This window comes from Cottoperca gobio, chromosome 4 (assembly GCF_900634415.1).
Source record: "Cottoperca gobio chromosome 4, fCotGob3.1, whole genome shotgun sequence".
Classification (NCBI taxonomy): Eukaryota; Metazoa; Chordata; class Actinopteri; order Perciformes; family Bovichtidae; genus Cottoperca; species Cottoperca gobio.
This window is the reverse complement of record NC_041358.1, coordinates 5,438,123-5,454,770: the sequence shown is the minus strand read 5'-3', so window position 1 is coordinate 5,454,770 and position 16,648 is coordinate 5,438,123. Positions and strand designations below refer to the sequence as shown.

The 16,648-nt window shown below is 42.0% G+C and overlaps 1 protein-coding gene across 3 annotated transcripts; it reads right to left on the bottom strand.

Annotated features, from left to right (window-relative positions):
• Positions 1 to 1,704: 1,704 nt before the first annotated feature.
• On the bottom strand, positions 1,705 to 13,880 carry sap130a (Sin3A-associated protein a). Of its 3 annotated transcripts, none has more exons than XM_029429352.1 (21): positions 13,733 to 13,880; positions 12,915 to 13,042; positions 12,570 to 12,829; positions 11,981 to 12,148; positions 11,764 to 11,890; positions 10,573 to 10,685; positions 10,360 to 10,484; positions 9,318 to 9,480; positions 9,143 to 9,233; positions 8,937 to 9,041; positions 8,674 to 8,815; positions 7,711 to 7,826; positions 7,094 to 7,381; positions 6,839 to 7,010; positions 6,473 to 6,571; positions 6,005 to 6,366; positions 5,252 to 5,497; positions 5,030 to 5,155; positions 4,435 to 4,538; positions 4,146 to 4,259; positions 1,705 to 3,137 (listed from the first exon to the last, which is right to left on the bottom strand). In XM_029429352.1, the coding sequence occupies exons 2-21, from the start codon at positions 13,024 to 13,026 to the stop codon at positions 2,979 to 2,981; spliced, it is 3,192 nt and encodes a 1,063-aa protein (XP_029285212.1). In that variant the 5' UTR covers positions 13,027 to 13,042; positions 13,733 to 13,880; the 3' UTR covers positions 1,705 to 2,978. The 3 variants fall into 3 exon arrangements, with proteins under 3 accessions (XP_029285212.1, XP_029285213.1, XP_029285214.1); XM_029429353.1 differs by having other exon boundaries at positions 13,621 to 13,745; XM_029429354.1 differs by having other exon boundaries at positions 2,979 to 3,137; positions 9,318 to 9,465.
• Between the last annotated feature and the right edge of the window lie 2,768 nt (positions 13,881 to 16,648).

The following is a 16,648-nucleotide window of genomic DNA, read 5'->3' as shown; positions in this document are numbered from 1 at the left end:
TACCTCATTGGAAACAATAAGAGTGTAATCACACATTTGCAGATTGTTATGAATCACGTCAGCTCTTACCTGAGAACAGTCGTCTTTGCTGCTGCTGACGGAACTTTTCCTTGAATGATTGTGAAGCAGGAAGAAGGCAGTTTTCCCAGTGAACACTCCTTTATGGCCCTTTGACTTTGCTCCTGCAGAAGGTAGAGCCACCCACCGGACTCGAGTCACATACTTAATATTATCAGAGCATCAGCGTCAACGATGGAAAGTACCCCGCTGTGGGACTGATAAAGGATTTCTGATTCTGAATTGTTTTTTTGTGATTAGATATCTGATGTTAATATGAAGATGATACATGTTCTTTCCACTTAAATCACTAAGTCTGGCTCCTGAAATCCATGCTCGTCTTCACAATGGTGGACGAGTAGTGAGACAGAAGGTTACAGAAGTACTTCTATCTACTGTAAACAAAATACACAATTCTTCACACACAGAATTTTACATTATCAAATTTCTTTTTTAAAGACACATTTTCTTCTAAGAGATATTAAATAATGATAAACATCAGACAAAAGTGTATTTTTGGTCGACATAATTAGTAGTCTGGTGTCCTGCTAAAAGGGAGAGTGGTTACCCTATTGCCAGTAAAGCCACTTTCCTGATCCATAAACATACTTCACAGGTTAAACACTGCCAACGTGCTGGGCTGTACTTCATGGCAATTATGTTGTAAAGCAGGTAGTAAAGAGGAATGACTCACTCTGGAGCCTAGAGACTGAGATCTTGCTGGATTAAACAGCTCACACCATCCGTATAAGCTGCACGGTCTGGGACAATATTGACAGATCAGACTACGCCATTAAGAAATACAGATTTGCAGATGTACAACATAAACAAGGCTTAAAAACAAGAGTGTAGACTGGTCTCACATGCTGTCAACTTTGAATAGATTACGGGATGGGGCACAGACCCAGGGGTCAAAAGTGTCAGGGGGCCCCCCCTCAGCCTTCTCTTCCGGGAAGAGAATCAACAAAAAGACACAAAACCACCTTAAGAGACACAAAACAACAAAGTCTGAACAACCATAACGTCTGTGTAGAAGAGGCGGCTAATCTATGTTATACTGTAGGTTCCTCGTATGTAATGAAATATAGTGTATCAGTATATCAGTGTCTGAGCCCGCGCTTCAAAACTACTACTGGTTATACTGTAAAGCAGTTTCACCTTCTGTCCTGAGGTGTGGTCTGTTTATCCAGTTTTTAAACATGTACAATATTAACCCTTTGCCTCCCTGGACTCTTGTCTCCATTGAAATCAATACATTTTTAAAGATTTTAAATGTATAAAATCATGCATTCTATTATATCAGGCTTTTCACTGCTGATCATTGACATCCCAGACTATGAGAAATAATAATTCCCCCTAACATTTAGTATACAGACTGTGGCATTATGTGAACAAACGGGCATAAAAAAAAAGGTGATAATTTAGAAAATAATGAATATCTCGTAGTGACGATCAGGACTGAAGTTGATTAAAGTGGAAAATAATAATATATAATATTTTTATGGCAGTTTTTTGACAAGAGACATGTTTGTCAGAGCAACTGTTTTTAAAGTGAGGCACAAGGATTAAAAACAGATATTAGAAGGAGAAAAGAAAAATCAACCAAGTGTCAAAAGAAAACATAAACACAGCGATATACAGACAGTGTTACTGGTATTGTTTAAGTATCTTTACTATAATTACACAGACAAAAACAATTTACAATAGCTGGATGTTTCGGGCTCGCTTCATCTCATAACGTCATTATCGTTACACCCTGCAAAATGAAGCGGCGCACAACGCACGGCACAAAATGTTTCATAGAGTACAAAACTTGAAAAGATGCAGGTCAATGGAAAAACCAAAAGCACATTTACAGTGATTTACATGAATTCGATCCACCAGTACGATCACACGAGGATACTCGCTCACTTTCTTTCGAACACTTCACTTTCTGACACCAAATAAAAAATATAGTTTTAACCGCCATGACCTCCATGTACTTTGGATTAAGTAGATGATTCATGGCAGTCTGAAAAGTATAGTTAACTTGGCATTATGCAGCACGTTCTCGCATTCAGATAATCATCTTAGGACACTAAGAGAATTTTTTTTGGACATTTAAAAACAATTCAACTTGCCACATCTAGTATTTTTATTTATTTTGGAATAGTTTTCCCGCACTAGATGAACAAACCTTTACTAAAATAAAAAATGCAGGTGCAGGATGTTCAGAGAAAAAGAGGAAGCGGTGAAATTGACCTGACACTTTTCTGTGAAGGATATTTTAAGAATATTTCGACAGCACGTGGAACAGCTTTCACGTGTCCCCGTCTAGTTCATGTACACCGACACAATGAAGGCACAGATTAATGAAAAGAGCATGTTTGAGATTAGTCTGTATACACACAGCTAACGAAAGGACTCCTTTTAAATGATTTGACCCATTCAATAACTCTCGGGTGTTTCACTTTAAATGAAATACTTCCATTGCATTTCTTTTTCTTTTACACTACATTTCCATTTAGTGCCACATATTAAAGACACACACACACTGTGTCAGTTCAAACAGTGTCTTAAAAGTAGAGGCAGAAATTAAGTTTGTAAAAACGGTCTCTGGGGTCTTCGATTGTTAACCAAAAAAAAAAAAAAAAAAAAAAAAAAGAGGGGACCAGAGACAGGGCAGTCCAGTTGGCCGCTCTAATGCAACCTACAAAGCTCCACGCTCAATATGTGCAGTGGGTCTTGAATGAGAACCTATTCCTGATGGGCTTTTCTGCTCATTGTCACCCTGTCACTTCTCCCTGTCTGCTCTCAGGCAGATAGGGAGGGTGCGTTGCGATTGTATGCAGCAAATCTTAGCACCCAATTGTGAGCAGCTTCCCCTGGGGGAGGGGGGGGTGGGGGCGCTGATGGTTATCGACAGAGGAGAAGGTCCGAGCTTACGCCCGTTCTTTACGCTTCAGTTTGGAGGACTTCTTGACGGCGCCGTTCTTGTTGAGCAGCTTCAGCACTTTCTCCTTGTGGTCGAGCACTTTCATCATGGTGTCTCTGGCCTCGGTCACCTGGTCCATCACCAGCTTACAGCGCTGCATGTTACCCTGAGGACAAACGCACAACACCTTCAGCTGTTGAAAGCAAACTTGTGGGCAAAGAAGACAATGATTTGAGATGAGATGCTGGAATTTATAACTTTGATACATTAAAATAAATATCGATATCAAATGCAATGCCGGCGTTTCGTACAGAATCTTGTGCGTGTGTGTTGGGTGGATGATTTTGAAGTTCAATGTATCAATCTGGTTCACTTTAAAAGAAAAGTTAAGAGGCTAGATCTATGGAGAACTTTGTGCACTAGTACACAATTCAATCAGAAATGTTTTGGTTTTATAGATATGAATGGTGTTGAAACAGCAAAAGGGGGGGGGGGGGGGGGGGGTCACACCCGCAAAGCGAGGTAAACTAGAATAACCAGCTTGAGGTTGTCAAGCAGCAGTTTACCATCAATGTCTGTCCAAAATGTCATCACTTCATTTTATCCTATTAGACATGTTTGTTAAATTGTCATAATTAGCACAACCGTGTCAACCCACCGTCGGAGAGAAAAGACCGCAGGAAGCACAGCTGGTACCGGTCGCTATAGCTACGGCGGAAAATGAGTATTGAAACTCAGAAACTGGTTTGCATCTCCATTAGCCCCCATTGCCAGTTGTAAAATAAAGACATGATCATGCTTTTCCACTCTTTGGTTGCAGTCTTAGCACAGGAGAAGGTCTGAAAATATTATCATATTTTTAAGGTGTTCTCAAACAAGGAGTGTTTAATAACAGACCAAATGACTGCTGCTCTCATGTCTGTGTGTTTTGCTGCCACCTTATTACTATTATTATGCCACATTGTTAATATTCAAGGACAAGGTCGGGTCAACATCCTTTTCAAAGTGGATCGTCTGATTTGGGGCCAATAAACAATGTTCATGTTAACTAACCTTGGTTTCCATTTCATTTATATAGATAATGTTTATAAGCAACGGCTGTAAATAACTGAGCAGAGACATGCGTTTATTTTATTTTGATTAAAAAAGTGTCTGTCTGCAGTCACAACCTTACCTGTATAAGCTCGTTGATTCGGTGAAGGTCATCATCGGAGCCTGCTCTCTTCTTAGGAATCAGGCCCTCTTGGAGGGTGGAGAGGCGGCTGTACACATCATGCTCCAAACTCGACTACAGAGTAACAAACACAGCAGGTTTACACCAGTCCAATCAAGAAATGAAAGAGATGGTGCACAAGAATGATTTTCTCTTTGCACGGCATCACTGAAAGACCGTCGTGCTGAGAAGACCATTAAGATAAACAATACAAGAGTTGCATTGTTGCAGGTCTGGGGTCAGCACTCACCAACTGCCTGAGCTGTGCAGCACACAGGTGGATTTTCCAGCCTTGTGCTCTGCATGCCACTCCTCTCTGGTTGGCCATGTCCTGCAAGTTGCCCTTCTTCTCCTCTGAAAGAAAATCAAAGGATTGTTGTTAGAAAGAAAAAGCCAACGTCGTTCTGTACAAACGGGGTCTGTGCAGTCTTTCAAGAGTCAAATTCAAGCATTTCTCTCGCACTTTCAAGGTACCTAAACCAAAGACTCCCTCAAAGCCTTCATCATCATCATCATCACCACATCTAAATTGTTAATATAAATGCAATTGCAAAAAGTAAAGTTTACAGAATTCCTTTATACCTCCAGTTATCAACAACAAAATATGACGACTGCATTGTTCCATTTCAAATATTAAAAGATATTCTGTTTATACGAGTCATTGTGGAGATTAAACACCAGATTAGGTTGAAAATCGAGCATTTTACAAGGAGTATATTTTAATTTCAAGCATATTCCCAACATTTAAAACATACATTTTAAAATTAAGCATTTTCCTAAACCTTCCAGACTTTGAACTAATCCGGAGGAAAAACCTTTTTGCTGATGATGAGGGAGCTACTGACCTTTGACCCGGATGTCGCTGTACCTCTGGAAGTGGTGGTAGGCAGCTTTCCACGGGTTCCTGTAGTGCCGCAGCAGAGTAACAGGCGGTCGGGGCTTGACTGGTACGTAACGCACTCCTTCCTCATCTGGAAGACAAACAAGTGTTGAACAAGTGCAGATTACACACACCATCATCACCATCATCATCATCATCATCATCACTGATGGACTGCATTACATACCAACATATTCCCTTGGTGGAGATTCACGCCTCTCTGCCCTGCCGGTGATGGGCCTGCCTGGGGCTTTCTCCTCATCTGTGCTGTTTGTCTCCACCATCTCGCTCTCCTCTGTAGAAATAACATGCTGCTGCTTGCGGGGCTTCTTCCTTGGGGACGCCCCGGGGATCAGATCTCCCGAGGTGGGAGCGTTCAGGGTGGAGGCCTGGGTGGTGAGGCCTTGAGCTGATGACAAGTTAGCATTGGGATCTAAAGTGGATAAACACATTGTTTACTTATGCGTGTATTTCAGTTTATGGTCATCCATTTCCTATCATTTTACATTCATCAATCTCTTTTCTTTTGGTGAGCGCTACTTTTTTTATTGAGTCCTGCACAACTATTATTTTATAACATTTGTAGGATGAACTAAATCATTTCCCTTCCATCGTCATCTAAAGAAAATCAATGATTGGGATTTCTTCTGTGCCAGTTTGTTCCAAACATCTCCTTACCTGTTATTTCCCTCTTTTGTAGTGTTTGCTTAAAGTTAATTGCTTTTGCTTGGTACTTCTTTCTTTCACAGTTTGTGCTATATATATATATATATATATATATATATATATATATATATATATATATATATATATGAAAGAGTAAAGATGAGAAAGGTCTATGGTGTAAAAACAGAATGATGTTTTACATACTCTAAATAAAAACTAGAAAAGAGAAAGAAAAACTTCAATCAATTTCCCCAAAGCTCGATATGTTGCTCACCTGGCTGCGAGGTGTCCATGGTCTCCATCTCCTGCTTAATTTTCAAATCTGGGCAGGCGGAACTGGCAGCACAGGCTGCAGTGCTGCTGGCTGCAGGCTGAGTGGGGGAGGCCACTGTGTTGGCCATTGAAGCAGCGATGGGGGGAGTTACAGCCATGGCTGCTGGCAGCGCTGAGAGGACAGTGGAGGGCTGGGAGGGAGGCACGGGCCCCGGCGTGGCCAGCATGGTGGGGATGGCTTGGGCGAGGTGCTGGGCGTTTGAGGACAAGGACTGATGCTCTCCTCCCTGAGAAGGCATTGCCTCTACTGTCGCCATGACAGGAGGGGCCACGGTCATGTGCACCTCAGCTTTGGGTTTCAAACTGAGGGAGGAATTGAAAGTGTCAGGTTACAGAATCATATCATGACATAAAGTGACAGGACGTGAACACTGATGTAACTGATGTGAAGGAGATGACAGAGGCTCACCCTGCAGGTCGGGGAGATCCTGCTCCCCTCACGCCACTCTCCATTCTACCACCGCCGGGTTCACTGGGCTGGGCGGGGATCAGGTTCTTACGAACACAACTGAAACATAAAGACAAGCAGGATTGTTTGGTAAGAGGAACATATTTAGCCATCCTGTTTGATCTTTTTAAGTTTCTGTCAAACTTTATTTGGAGAATGCTGTAAGTGAGAAATGTGACTTTGCTTAAGGCTGACATTGTTTTTTAGCATCTAACCTAACGAAATGTTTTTATAAAGTGCAAACACACTTTACAACAGCGCTGGGGAGAACTGTGGGAAGGAAAAGGTAAGAGAGGTTTAGGAGAATACGTGTCACGTGCTACTCACCCTTCATTAGCTGGCTTCTTGCGGAGGATGCTGGGTCTCGGGGAGGAGACCAGGGTGGGGGCTCCTCCTACTCCTCCCTGGGCATGTGCCTGCACCATGGTGGCAACTGGCTGGGTGGTGCTGAATGTGCTGCTGATGGGGCTAGCTACAAACCCATCAGCCAAAACAACCCCTGAAGAATATAAAACATGTGTTAAAAACAGCCCACAACGTGTCATGTTGTTTTTACTCCATCAGTATCGGTTTAGTAATCACCAGGTTTAGCTTCGGACTGCGCTTGTTGCTGCTGAGTGACTATCGGTGCCTGCTGTAGTCCTTGTGTGCCGATCGGTGCAGACTGGTGCAGGCCCTGCACTCCCATCTGTGCAGGCTGAATGCCCTGCGCATTGATTGGTGCTGGCTGGATCCCTTGGTTGCTGATTTGTGCAGATGGGAGACCGATCCGATCCACTGCCATCAGCTGCATGTGGTTCAGATGGACAGTGGTGGCCACACCTACTCCAGCTTGGGTGGGCAGTGCTGAACTTGGAGCTTGAGGGGTAACTTATTGAGAGGGAAAATAGTGTTCAAGTGACATGTTTGTGCTACCAAGAGTAACCCTTTAGTTTCACATTTACTAAGAACATACATAGAACGTTCAGCATATTTTGTCAACATGTCAATTAATTATATATGTCAAGTCAAATAATCAAGTAACACACACACACACACACACACACACACACACACACACACACACACACACACACACACACACACACACACACACACACACACACACACACACACACACACACACACACACACACACACACACACACACACACACACACACACACACACACACCGCAGTTAGCTGTGACAGGGCTTACCAGGGTACTGGCGGATGGTAGATACAGAGCTGCTGATGGGGGTGTAGGTGTGTGTCAGAGGGTACGACGAGGAGTACGCCGGCAGGAAATACTGGAACTGCACGGGTACAGAAGGCCTTCAAAAGCAAACATGCTAAATTAATTCAACATTCAGCGTCATCTGAATAAGGTATCTGTACTCCTGAGGTTAAATTAGGATAATAGTTTGAATTAAGTCATTAGAATAGGTTTGTTTTCCCTCTAGCCCACATAACAACTATTTATTTAATGCCAGGAGGACAGTTTTATTTTTTTATCATCAGTAGGTTTATCCCTTAGTGTGTCCTCACCATTAACCGGGCACATTTTTCAGTTATTTAGTTTAACATCAGATGCAAGACACTTTTTAGGCCCTAGATTGAGTTCTCTTGGTGAGAGGAGCACTGCCCATGCTGCTTTATGCTTAGGCCCTAGAGCTGTTGAGTTCATATACAGTTATCTTTATGTCATTTCGTTCCTTGGTTTTATTACCCATCAAAATAGTTTGGGGGGAAAAGAATCCCTATTTTTCCACTGGCTCTCCCAGTTTTCCACATACCCTGGTACTTCTCACCTTCTTTTAGCCACTCTACCGGCGTGGTTCTAGGGTTAACAACACCGGTCTGAGGGTCGGTTAGACAACATGTTGGTCCAGACTGAAATAACTCAGTGGCCTGAGTTGTGGGGAATAGCAAATATAAATGAAGGGCAAGTAGGAAGTATGACAGAACTCTTTGCCAGGATAAACGTCTTGTGTGCTAGGTAAAACAAACACAAATGGATAGAGACTATAAATACTGACATCAGTTGAGAATGCAGATTTTCCTCAGTTCATTTTGTTCCACTACGCTTTCCAAACAACTAACGGACACCAGATGTTAACCTCCGTCTCCTTATTGTTGTTCCTGTTCTAACCGTGTCGATTGGCCAACATTGTGTTCGCACCTATTGTCACTTCTTGCTTCCATGGTGACGGGGTTAGGAGAGGACCGATGGCCTGGGATGGGGATGAGGTTGGTTCTCTCTCCGGGGTAGTCGGACTGCACGCGGGATGCAGAGTGGGCGATGGGCTGAGGGACCACTTTAGCTGTAAACACAGAAGAGAAGAAAGATGTTAAAACCTATGAATAGATTCAGAGTAAGACAACGCCTCTTACTTATGAAGCACACACGGTGCTCCAACCGAAGACACCAAACGGACAACTCACCGACAGGGATGGCAGACGTGGTCGCTGCTGTAGCGTGAGAGGAATGCGAGGCCATCGTCATGGTGACAATAGTGTTACTGTTCATTTGGGAATGCGGCACAGAGCCTAAAGATGAGGACGGGATTATTAATAACCGCACAATTTGAAGTTTCATTGTGTACTTTTCATCAAATTGAATAGCTAGTAGATATTTCTATACAAAATACCCATTGTGGTTGTTGATGGCACAGTGTTCGTGGCAACTATTGGTGCCACAGATGCTGCCGCCACTGGTGTCACAGGACTGAAAATGGGCTTCTGTGGGGAACAAAATGTTCAGATGAGTCACTGTATTAAATGACTTTGTATTTCTTGTGCAGGCAGCCATATAGAAGCAGTAACCTGTGTCATGGTGTGTGGAGGCTGAGGCTTTTGAGATCCAATTGCAGGGTGAGACGGCAGCGTGATCCGCGTGGCGTTGTCCCGGGATGTCTGAGACCTCTGAATACTGACAGTTGGCGGAGGAGGGTGAATGGTCAACCCTGGACGCCTGGGGAACAAATGGCTACCTCTTTAGTGCATCAAATCAGGCCCAAGAATGGTTTGTTAAAAGTCCAGAGGAAATAATCAGTGCGGACATAATGACCATGTTACACAAAAGTTTGAATGACTTCTCTTTTTAGCTATATACTGAACACTTTTATCTATTCAGGCCTAACTTAAGATTGTCTTGTTTTATTTTCATTTTCTTCAAAGTGTGGCGCTCGACAGTACATCGCTCTATTGTGCACGAGGACGTTACACTTAGGTACGCTCCATTACAGCCAGCCATGCCAGTTAAGGATATAATACATTTTGAAAGTGAAGTGTTTCAATTACACAATGCACACACAGATGGAGAGTGGAAAGTACCAGTAGTATCAATAAATACATGTGTGAATGAACACAGGAATAAAAGTTGATGATTGAACAATCCTGCTTTAAACAGATATTTACATACACAGAAATAAACAAGTGTAGTTGTTCCAAATTTATTTAATTATTTAATTAAGAATTTATCTATTTATTTCAAAATTAATTCATCTTGTTATCTATTCATATCTGTATTTATTTATTGATACTTAAGTCATTTTTCGTCCTCCACAGCATTGGGCTACATTTATACTGCTTTACAAAATGCTTTAAAGCTGCACTGGATAAAGTCCTTAATCCATATTCAGACTAAATATAGCACTACATTAAAGGACACAAATGGCTGCCATTAAGGAATCATAAGGACAATATAAAAATATAGTTTCCAGGTCACAACAATCACAACAAACTGTTTTGATCTACTTTGCTGTTAAACTAGTCATCAAATGAACTGACTGATTTATAATTCAGTACTTACACAAGCGTCATCTCTACTAAGCCCTTGTCAACACATTGTTGTACTGCTACTTACCCATGGGCCAACTCTGCAGAGTGTGTGACTGTCGGGCTGATCACTGGGGACTGAGTTCTAGTTGCTGAAATGGGGGCCACCACGGTTGGAAGCACGGCTGTAGACGTTGTTACAGGAGGACGGGACTGTGGAAAGATGACATTTTTACAAACCATGTTTCTAAAAAAAGATAAAGCTCCAACATGACATTGACCCTTCTTTAGATGAAAGTACCTGAATAGTCTGGTGGATGATGTGTTGCACTGTGGGCCCGGGGCCCGCGTTTGCTCCGGTGGCTGGCCGCAGGACAGTTTTGGAGCTGGACATTACAGCTGCCGCGGCAGCCCCTACAGGGAGAGAAATACACTGATGTAGAGAATTACACTGCTACATGAGCGGTAAGTGGACCACTGTTTCAAGGTAGGGGGTGGGCAATATGACCTAAAACTTATATCAGTGTTGTTTTTGTTTTTTTGAGGCGACGGTATTATGTCACAGTTTTACTAAATTAAAAAGGTAATTCTACCTCTTTTCACTCTATTGTATGTAAGGGAACTTATCTTAAGAAAGAATAGTTTTGTTAAACAGATGTGTTTATTGGCTCCAAATTGGAAGGAACATAAGATTTAGGCCTTCATGTGTTTTGGGAGTAGCAGTCTGCCCCATAATGTAGGATGATCAGTAAATGTAATGCTAAACATTCTCAGAGTTAGTAGTAACAGCCATGTTGGTGTTTGGAGTAGTGAGTAAACTGTATTGCTGAGCAACCTGGATTTAAGCAATAAAGAATATTTGGTGGGGAAAAAAAGGTGCTACATCGTTTGTGATCTGACATACCACAAATACACCAGTGAAAATAGGAATTGCATTACACTTGAAAGAATTGACATCTTTGAAAAACAAAAGCTGACATAAGCTTTTACATCTCAACCCATGTAAAGAAAGAGATGGAAAATAACACTTTGTGCAGCTTTGACGCTTTGGAACACTACAAAAGCCACATGGACCGTCAGAAGCTCAGCTGCTGCTAATCTAGAGATCTTGCGTGTTGCCTACATTTCCCCCGTGTGACGAGATCCCAGTAAAAATGACGTGGGTTGTGAAAATGATGTGTATGTATACACATATGTGTATTATGTGGCAGTAGCCCAGCAGCAACACTGTCTGTGTGGACCCCACATGTGTGCAACAGGTCAGCTAGGTAGCTGTCACGCACAGGTAAAGGTATGCAGTAGCCTGTATGTAACCATAGTTACGCCCCAGTTCATCAGGTGTTGTGGAAAGTAGATCTCCCTTTGTGTGTGCTAAAACCAAAACACGCGTGTTTATCCCGGTAACTGCCGTAGAATATGACACTGGTCACAATAATGAACACGAAAAGCAAACATCAAGCCTGGCATACTGTTGGTATAACATCATGCATACCTCGGGGTAAATGGGATGTGAAGGTCTGGGGAGGGACCGCAGGGGTCCCGATCTGCAGCGCAGGGGCACTGCCCCGAATGATCTGAATGCTTGCTGGCATCAGGTGGTGTAAGTTGCTAGAGTGACCCTGAAACACAATGAAAGCAGCCCACAGCTTCAGTCATCAGCAGGAAAGAGACAACAACATACACCAACCGACTTCTTGCAGTGCACTCACCTGCTGACCGCTGATAGCGGCCACAGGAATAGATGGGGTTGGAGGAATACTGCTCTCTATGGTGACAGTAATGTGACCAGGCACCTTGGGGGGTATGGGGATATGACCCTGGTTGGAAGCTGGTGCTGGGGCAATAAGACGACTTGGCATAGGTGACTTCAAAACAGCCTAAAAAACAAATGCATTTCAGTTATTTAGCCCTGAAGAGTGTTAAGAACATAGAAATAACAATGTTAAGTGAACCCAAAAAATGGCAATATGAAACAATATGTTGCAATAAAACACTGTTGAATTTGTACAAAGTAATTGTCAGGGTAGACAGTGTGCACATGGCCAGCATGTAAAAAGCAGTTGCTTTGAAGAAATTTTGTTAAAATATCTCTTCAGTCAAAGGGTTCATTCTTCCTAATTAAAAATCATCAAACAAGAACTACGCAAAGCTGGGAAATCTCTTCAGATTTACACTGAAAACAGATGGAATCATAGATTTGCCAATTAATGTATGATTTCATTGTATTGTATTTCTCCCACTTTACTATTAACATGTATAATAAACTTGAAGTTTGAGCAGTAACGGATGTAATCATACCTTCAGCTGTCCTTCGGTGAGCTGTGCAGGCTGGCCCTGTGGGAGGTGGACAGAGGGGGCAGGCACAGTGACAGATGTGCCAGGCTGGATGGACACGGTTTGGGGGGCAGTTTGTTGCTGGCCGTGCATCTGTACTTGTGGGTAAGGCCTGACCACCATGGTCTCCTGCTTGTCATCTCTGAACGCCAAGGTACCCCCACTCGGTGGATGATCCTGCTGCCCGTGGTCAGCATCCCGACTGCTGTCAGCATCTGCACCAGCTAATAAAAAGTAGTTTGATTAAATAGGTGTCTGTCTTGTCATATATAAACTATCCTGCGATTATTTTCAGTGACTATAGATTACCTTGAGGATTTAACGGATGATTGATGGACACCAGGTTTCCAGAAACGGGGATCTGAGGTGCTCCACCGCCGGAAGCAGACAGCCCGTGTCGGGGGAATTGCTGAGAGCTCATTGTATCTAATTATGACCTAAAATAGTGTGACGATTGTACATTAATACCAGTACTAGAAATACTGAAGTTATCATAAAGGATTAAATAAAGTCAGTTCACAATTGCATTCCTTATATTAAAAATGCACGACGGCTACAACAATAAGAGGCTACAAGCTTTAACCCTTTACTGGCGGCGCGGGGACATAAACAGGCTAATGGAGCGCTGCGCAGTATTACCAGCTAGCACAAGAGCCAGGAGCAAGTGGATAGCATTGACGTTAACCAAATAGTGTACAAATTGATACAGTTATGAATACATTTTACTATGAGAAACAAGACATAATTGTGGACCTTATGTTTGCCGTTATATGGCCAATAACATGACAAAACTGCTCGACAACAACCATTTCGATGCTTATCAAATTTCAAGTTTACGCGCAAGTACAAAAACGACTTTTCGACTGTCTACACCAAAATGACCAAATGCGATATCTGCTCAGTCAGATCATGCACACTGTGGTTGCTGGTTTTAGGTCGGTAACCTTAAAACTAAAAAGCTACCTTGTTAGCCAGCTATGTTAGCTAGCAGCAGGCTAACATTAGAATCGCTTACCCAGCTGCCGTCCGCTTTTTGTGCTAAATCCTGAACTTTTTGCAGAGTACAACGGCATATACTTCGTAGGGTTAAATAAACAAACACGTATGTACATGTGTGCATATTTTACCGTATTGTTGAGGTACTAGGCAATGGTCGTTTTGTGGATTACAATTTTTTCCATTCGTCTTTTCTTTTTTCCAACATGTAAGCCGGAAGAACGGTCAAGAAGAGACAGACCTCCCTGTTTCATTCCACCAATCAGAGAAGAGACTCTCAGATTGCTGACCAATCGGAGCTCCGTAAATGTTAAACTGCACAATGGAGGGGGACTCCTGGACTCCCGGGGGGACCCGCTACGAACTGCAACACTAGAGTCACATGGTCGACGGAGGCAGCCGAATTAGCACAGGAGCTAACCTGCTAGCACTGCCAGTTGGCCATCATTGACTGTGAAGACTACTATTAAAATGGTATACGATATTATACAATGTTGTCATAAATAGCTAAATGAATGGCTTTCTCTGATCAATGTTATGTCTATAGCCTACTCAATTGCAAGTACAAATCCTGCATTCAAAATACTTTAGAAAAAGAGAAAATTATTAACTAAATGTATCAAGTATCACAATTAAAATGCAGAGACATCTCTTAAGAGTTACAATATGTAGGCCTATGTGGTTTGGTTATTATTGACGCAACAACAAGCATAAGCATGTAGCTGGTCCACGCCTATGTACTTTAAAATCCTAATGCATCATAGGTGTCATGTTATGCATGTGACATCCTAAACTACAATAGCGGCCATATAAATGTGGTGGAGTAAATATGTGTCTCTGAAATGAAGTGGATGTTTAAAGTAGCATGCATGACATAGGCCTAGGCTTCTCAAGTAAAGTAGGCTACAAGTAGCTCAAAGTTGTTCTTTATTGGGCTGCACGTAGTGAATTAAATGTACATATTAGTACTTTCCACCAATGCCATTAGCTGTGTATTTGACAGTTTCAACATTAAATGATAAAGCGTTTACATTTAGTGTAGCCCAGTGAAGTGAATGAAATGCTCCTAAAAAGTCCTCGGCGATCTCCGTCTGTCACGTGACCATCGCCTTGCAGGTGGTAGCGGTCTCTCAAGTCTCCCGCTTTCCAATCTGATTGGAGCTGGCTCCCAGTGCACTAGTGCTACTGCAGTACTTCCAGTGAAACACTAGAGAGCAGTAGCTAACTACAGTAATGTCTTAGGGCTTATATCTACGGTATGCCCCTATGATTTTTGACCTACCGGTCAAGTGTGTGTGAGCTGATCTAAAGAGAATTTGACATGGGACAGAAGAAAAACACGGATGTAATTAAATAATACAATTTAATGATTGCTGAATTCCGTTGAGCTGCTTCAGTTTTAGGATCCTGGTTTTGTGCATGTTGTCTCACTGTCCCATTACCCTGGCTTACTACAATTGAATAGAACAGAGCCATTGTTAATGTTATCAGTAGGAAGTAGTAATCTTTGCAGTCTAAATGACTTTTCATTATGTCCATTTCAACTTTATGAATATTTCGGACATTTTTCTGTGAGCAGTTCTCTTTCCAAGACTGCACAGAGTAGTGGTGGGTTTGCATCTTAAGAAATTGCCTTTCTGGGTGAGACAAGTGTCAATTGTATGGAAAACCCATTTCCGCCAATGTGATGGGGGGGGTAAAAGAGAGATCCTGTAATTCATTATAATGAGAAACTTTCTCAAAATAATGACTTATCGCAAAATATTGACTTAGTATCGCAAAATGATGGGGTCATGTTGTCAGCGGTCAAACAGTGTGTGACTGTGTGTCCGTGTGCTTTAATAGATTCCCTGTGTGAGGATTCCCTGTTTTTCTGGGTATTATTCAAACAACCATCAACAAATGTTTTTATTTTTGTCTAAAGACCAATGATTCATACTTACACAGATTTGAAAAAACATCTAAACTTCAGCTTTACTAAGAAAACTTTCACGTTACCTCCGAGAGTATTTAGCTTGATTTTTTTTAAACTACAGATTTGAAAACACCCTTTTAGTCAAAGAGCTCATATTATTGTATCAAGAAATTATTAGATCTAGAAAAACACAACACAGACATTTATTTCTGGTTCAGCACCACTAGGGCTGGGTATCGGTACTCGATACCTTTGAGCTGTCAACCCAAATAACCCAGTACCAAGTAATATCGAAACTTTTCCAGTCAACCTGCATTCATTACTTTTTGTACCCAGATCTTTAAAACAGTTATTGTTTGTATGGTTTTGCTTGCATCCAATCATCACAAGCGTTCTTCAACATGTGATTGGCCAACTACTGCAACAGCTACAACCCATACAGTCTGTGGTGTGGTGAAGTGGAGTTCGGAGTTGGCAGTTCAGAATGCCGAGATGCCACCAAAATGTTGAAAAATATAGCTATACTACATACACATGCAAAAATAATTATTTCATGGAAAAATGGGAGTACGAGTAACATAATAAAGCAACTCATCAAGCATGGAGAAAACTTCAGTGTGGAAAGCTGCACTATGTTTGCTAGAAAAAAAAGGAAAGAAGAATGCATTCTGCTCTGGCAACATCAATGAAAGTGATTCATGATTACCTTAATATCCCTGACCTTTCACCTGAATGCACACTATTCATTCCACAATCCCACAGAGGTCTAGTCAAGTACATCATCTTTTACATCCACCTGGGCCATAAAGGGTTGTATAAAACATTCCTGCATGTCGAGGCATGACCACTAAATTCCCCAGCTGTGCTCACTCCCTCACATACACTTGTAGGTATGTTGCTTTAACTGAGAACTTGTGAAACCCTCATGGTAAGCATTCTTTGGATATCATTGCTGACTACTTAATAAAATGATGGGTTGTCAGGAAATTTAGTTGAAATGAATTTCCACAAAGAAATAAGAAAATAAGAAGTTACCAACTACACAGAATAAAGCAAGCTAAGACTAGTGTGACATCCAAGTATGGACATGTGTCTGCTGATGGGGGATTTTCACTGTTATTCAGACATCTTT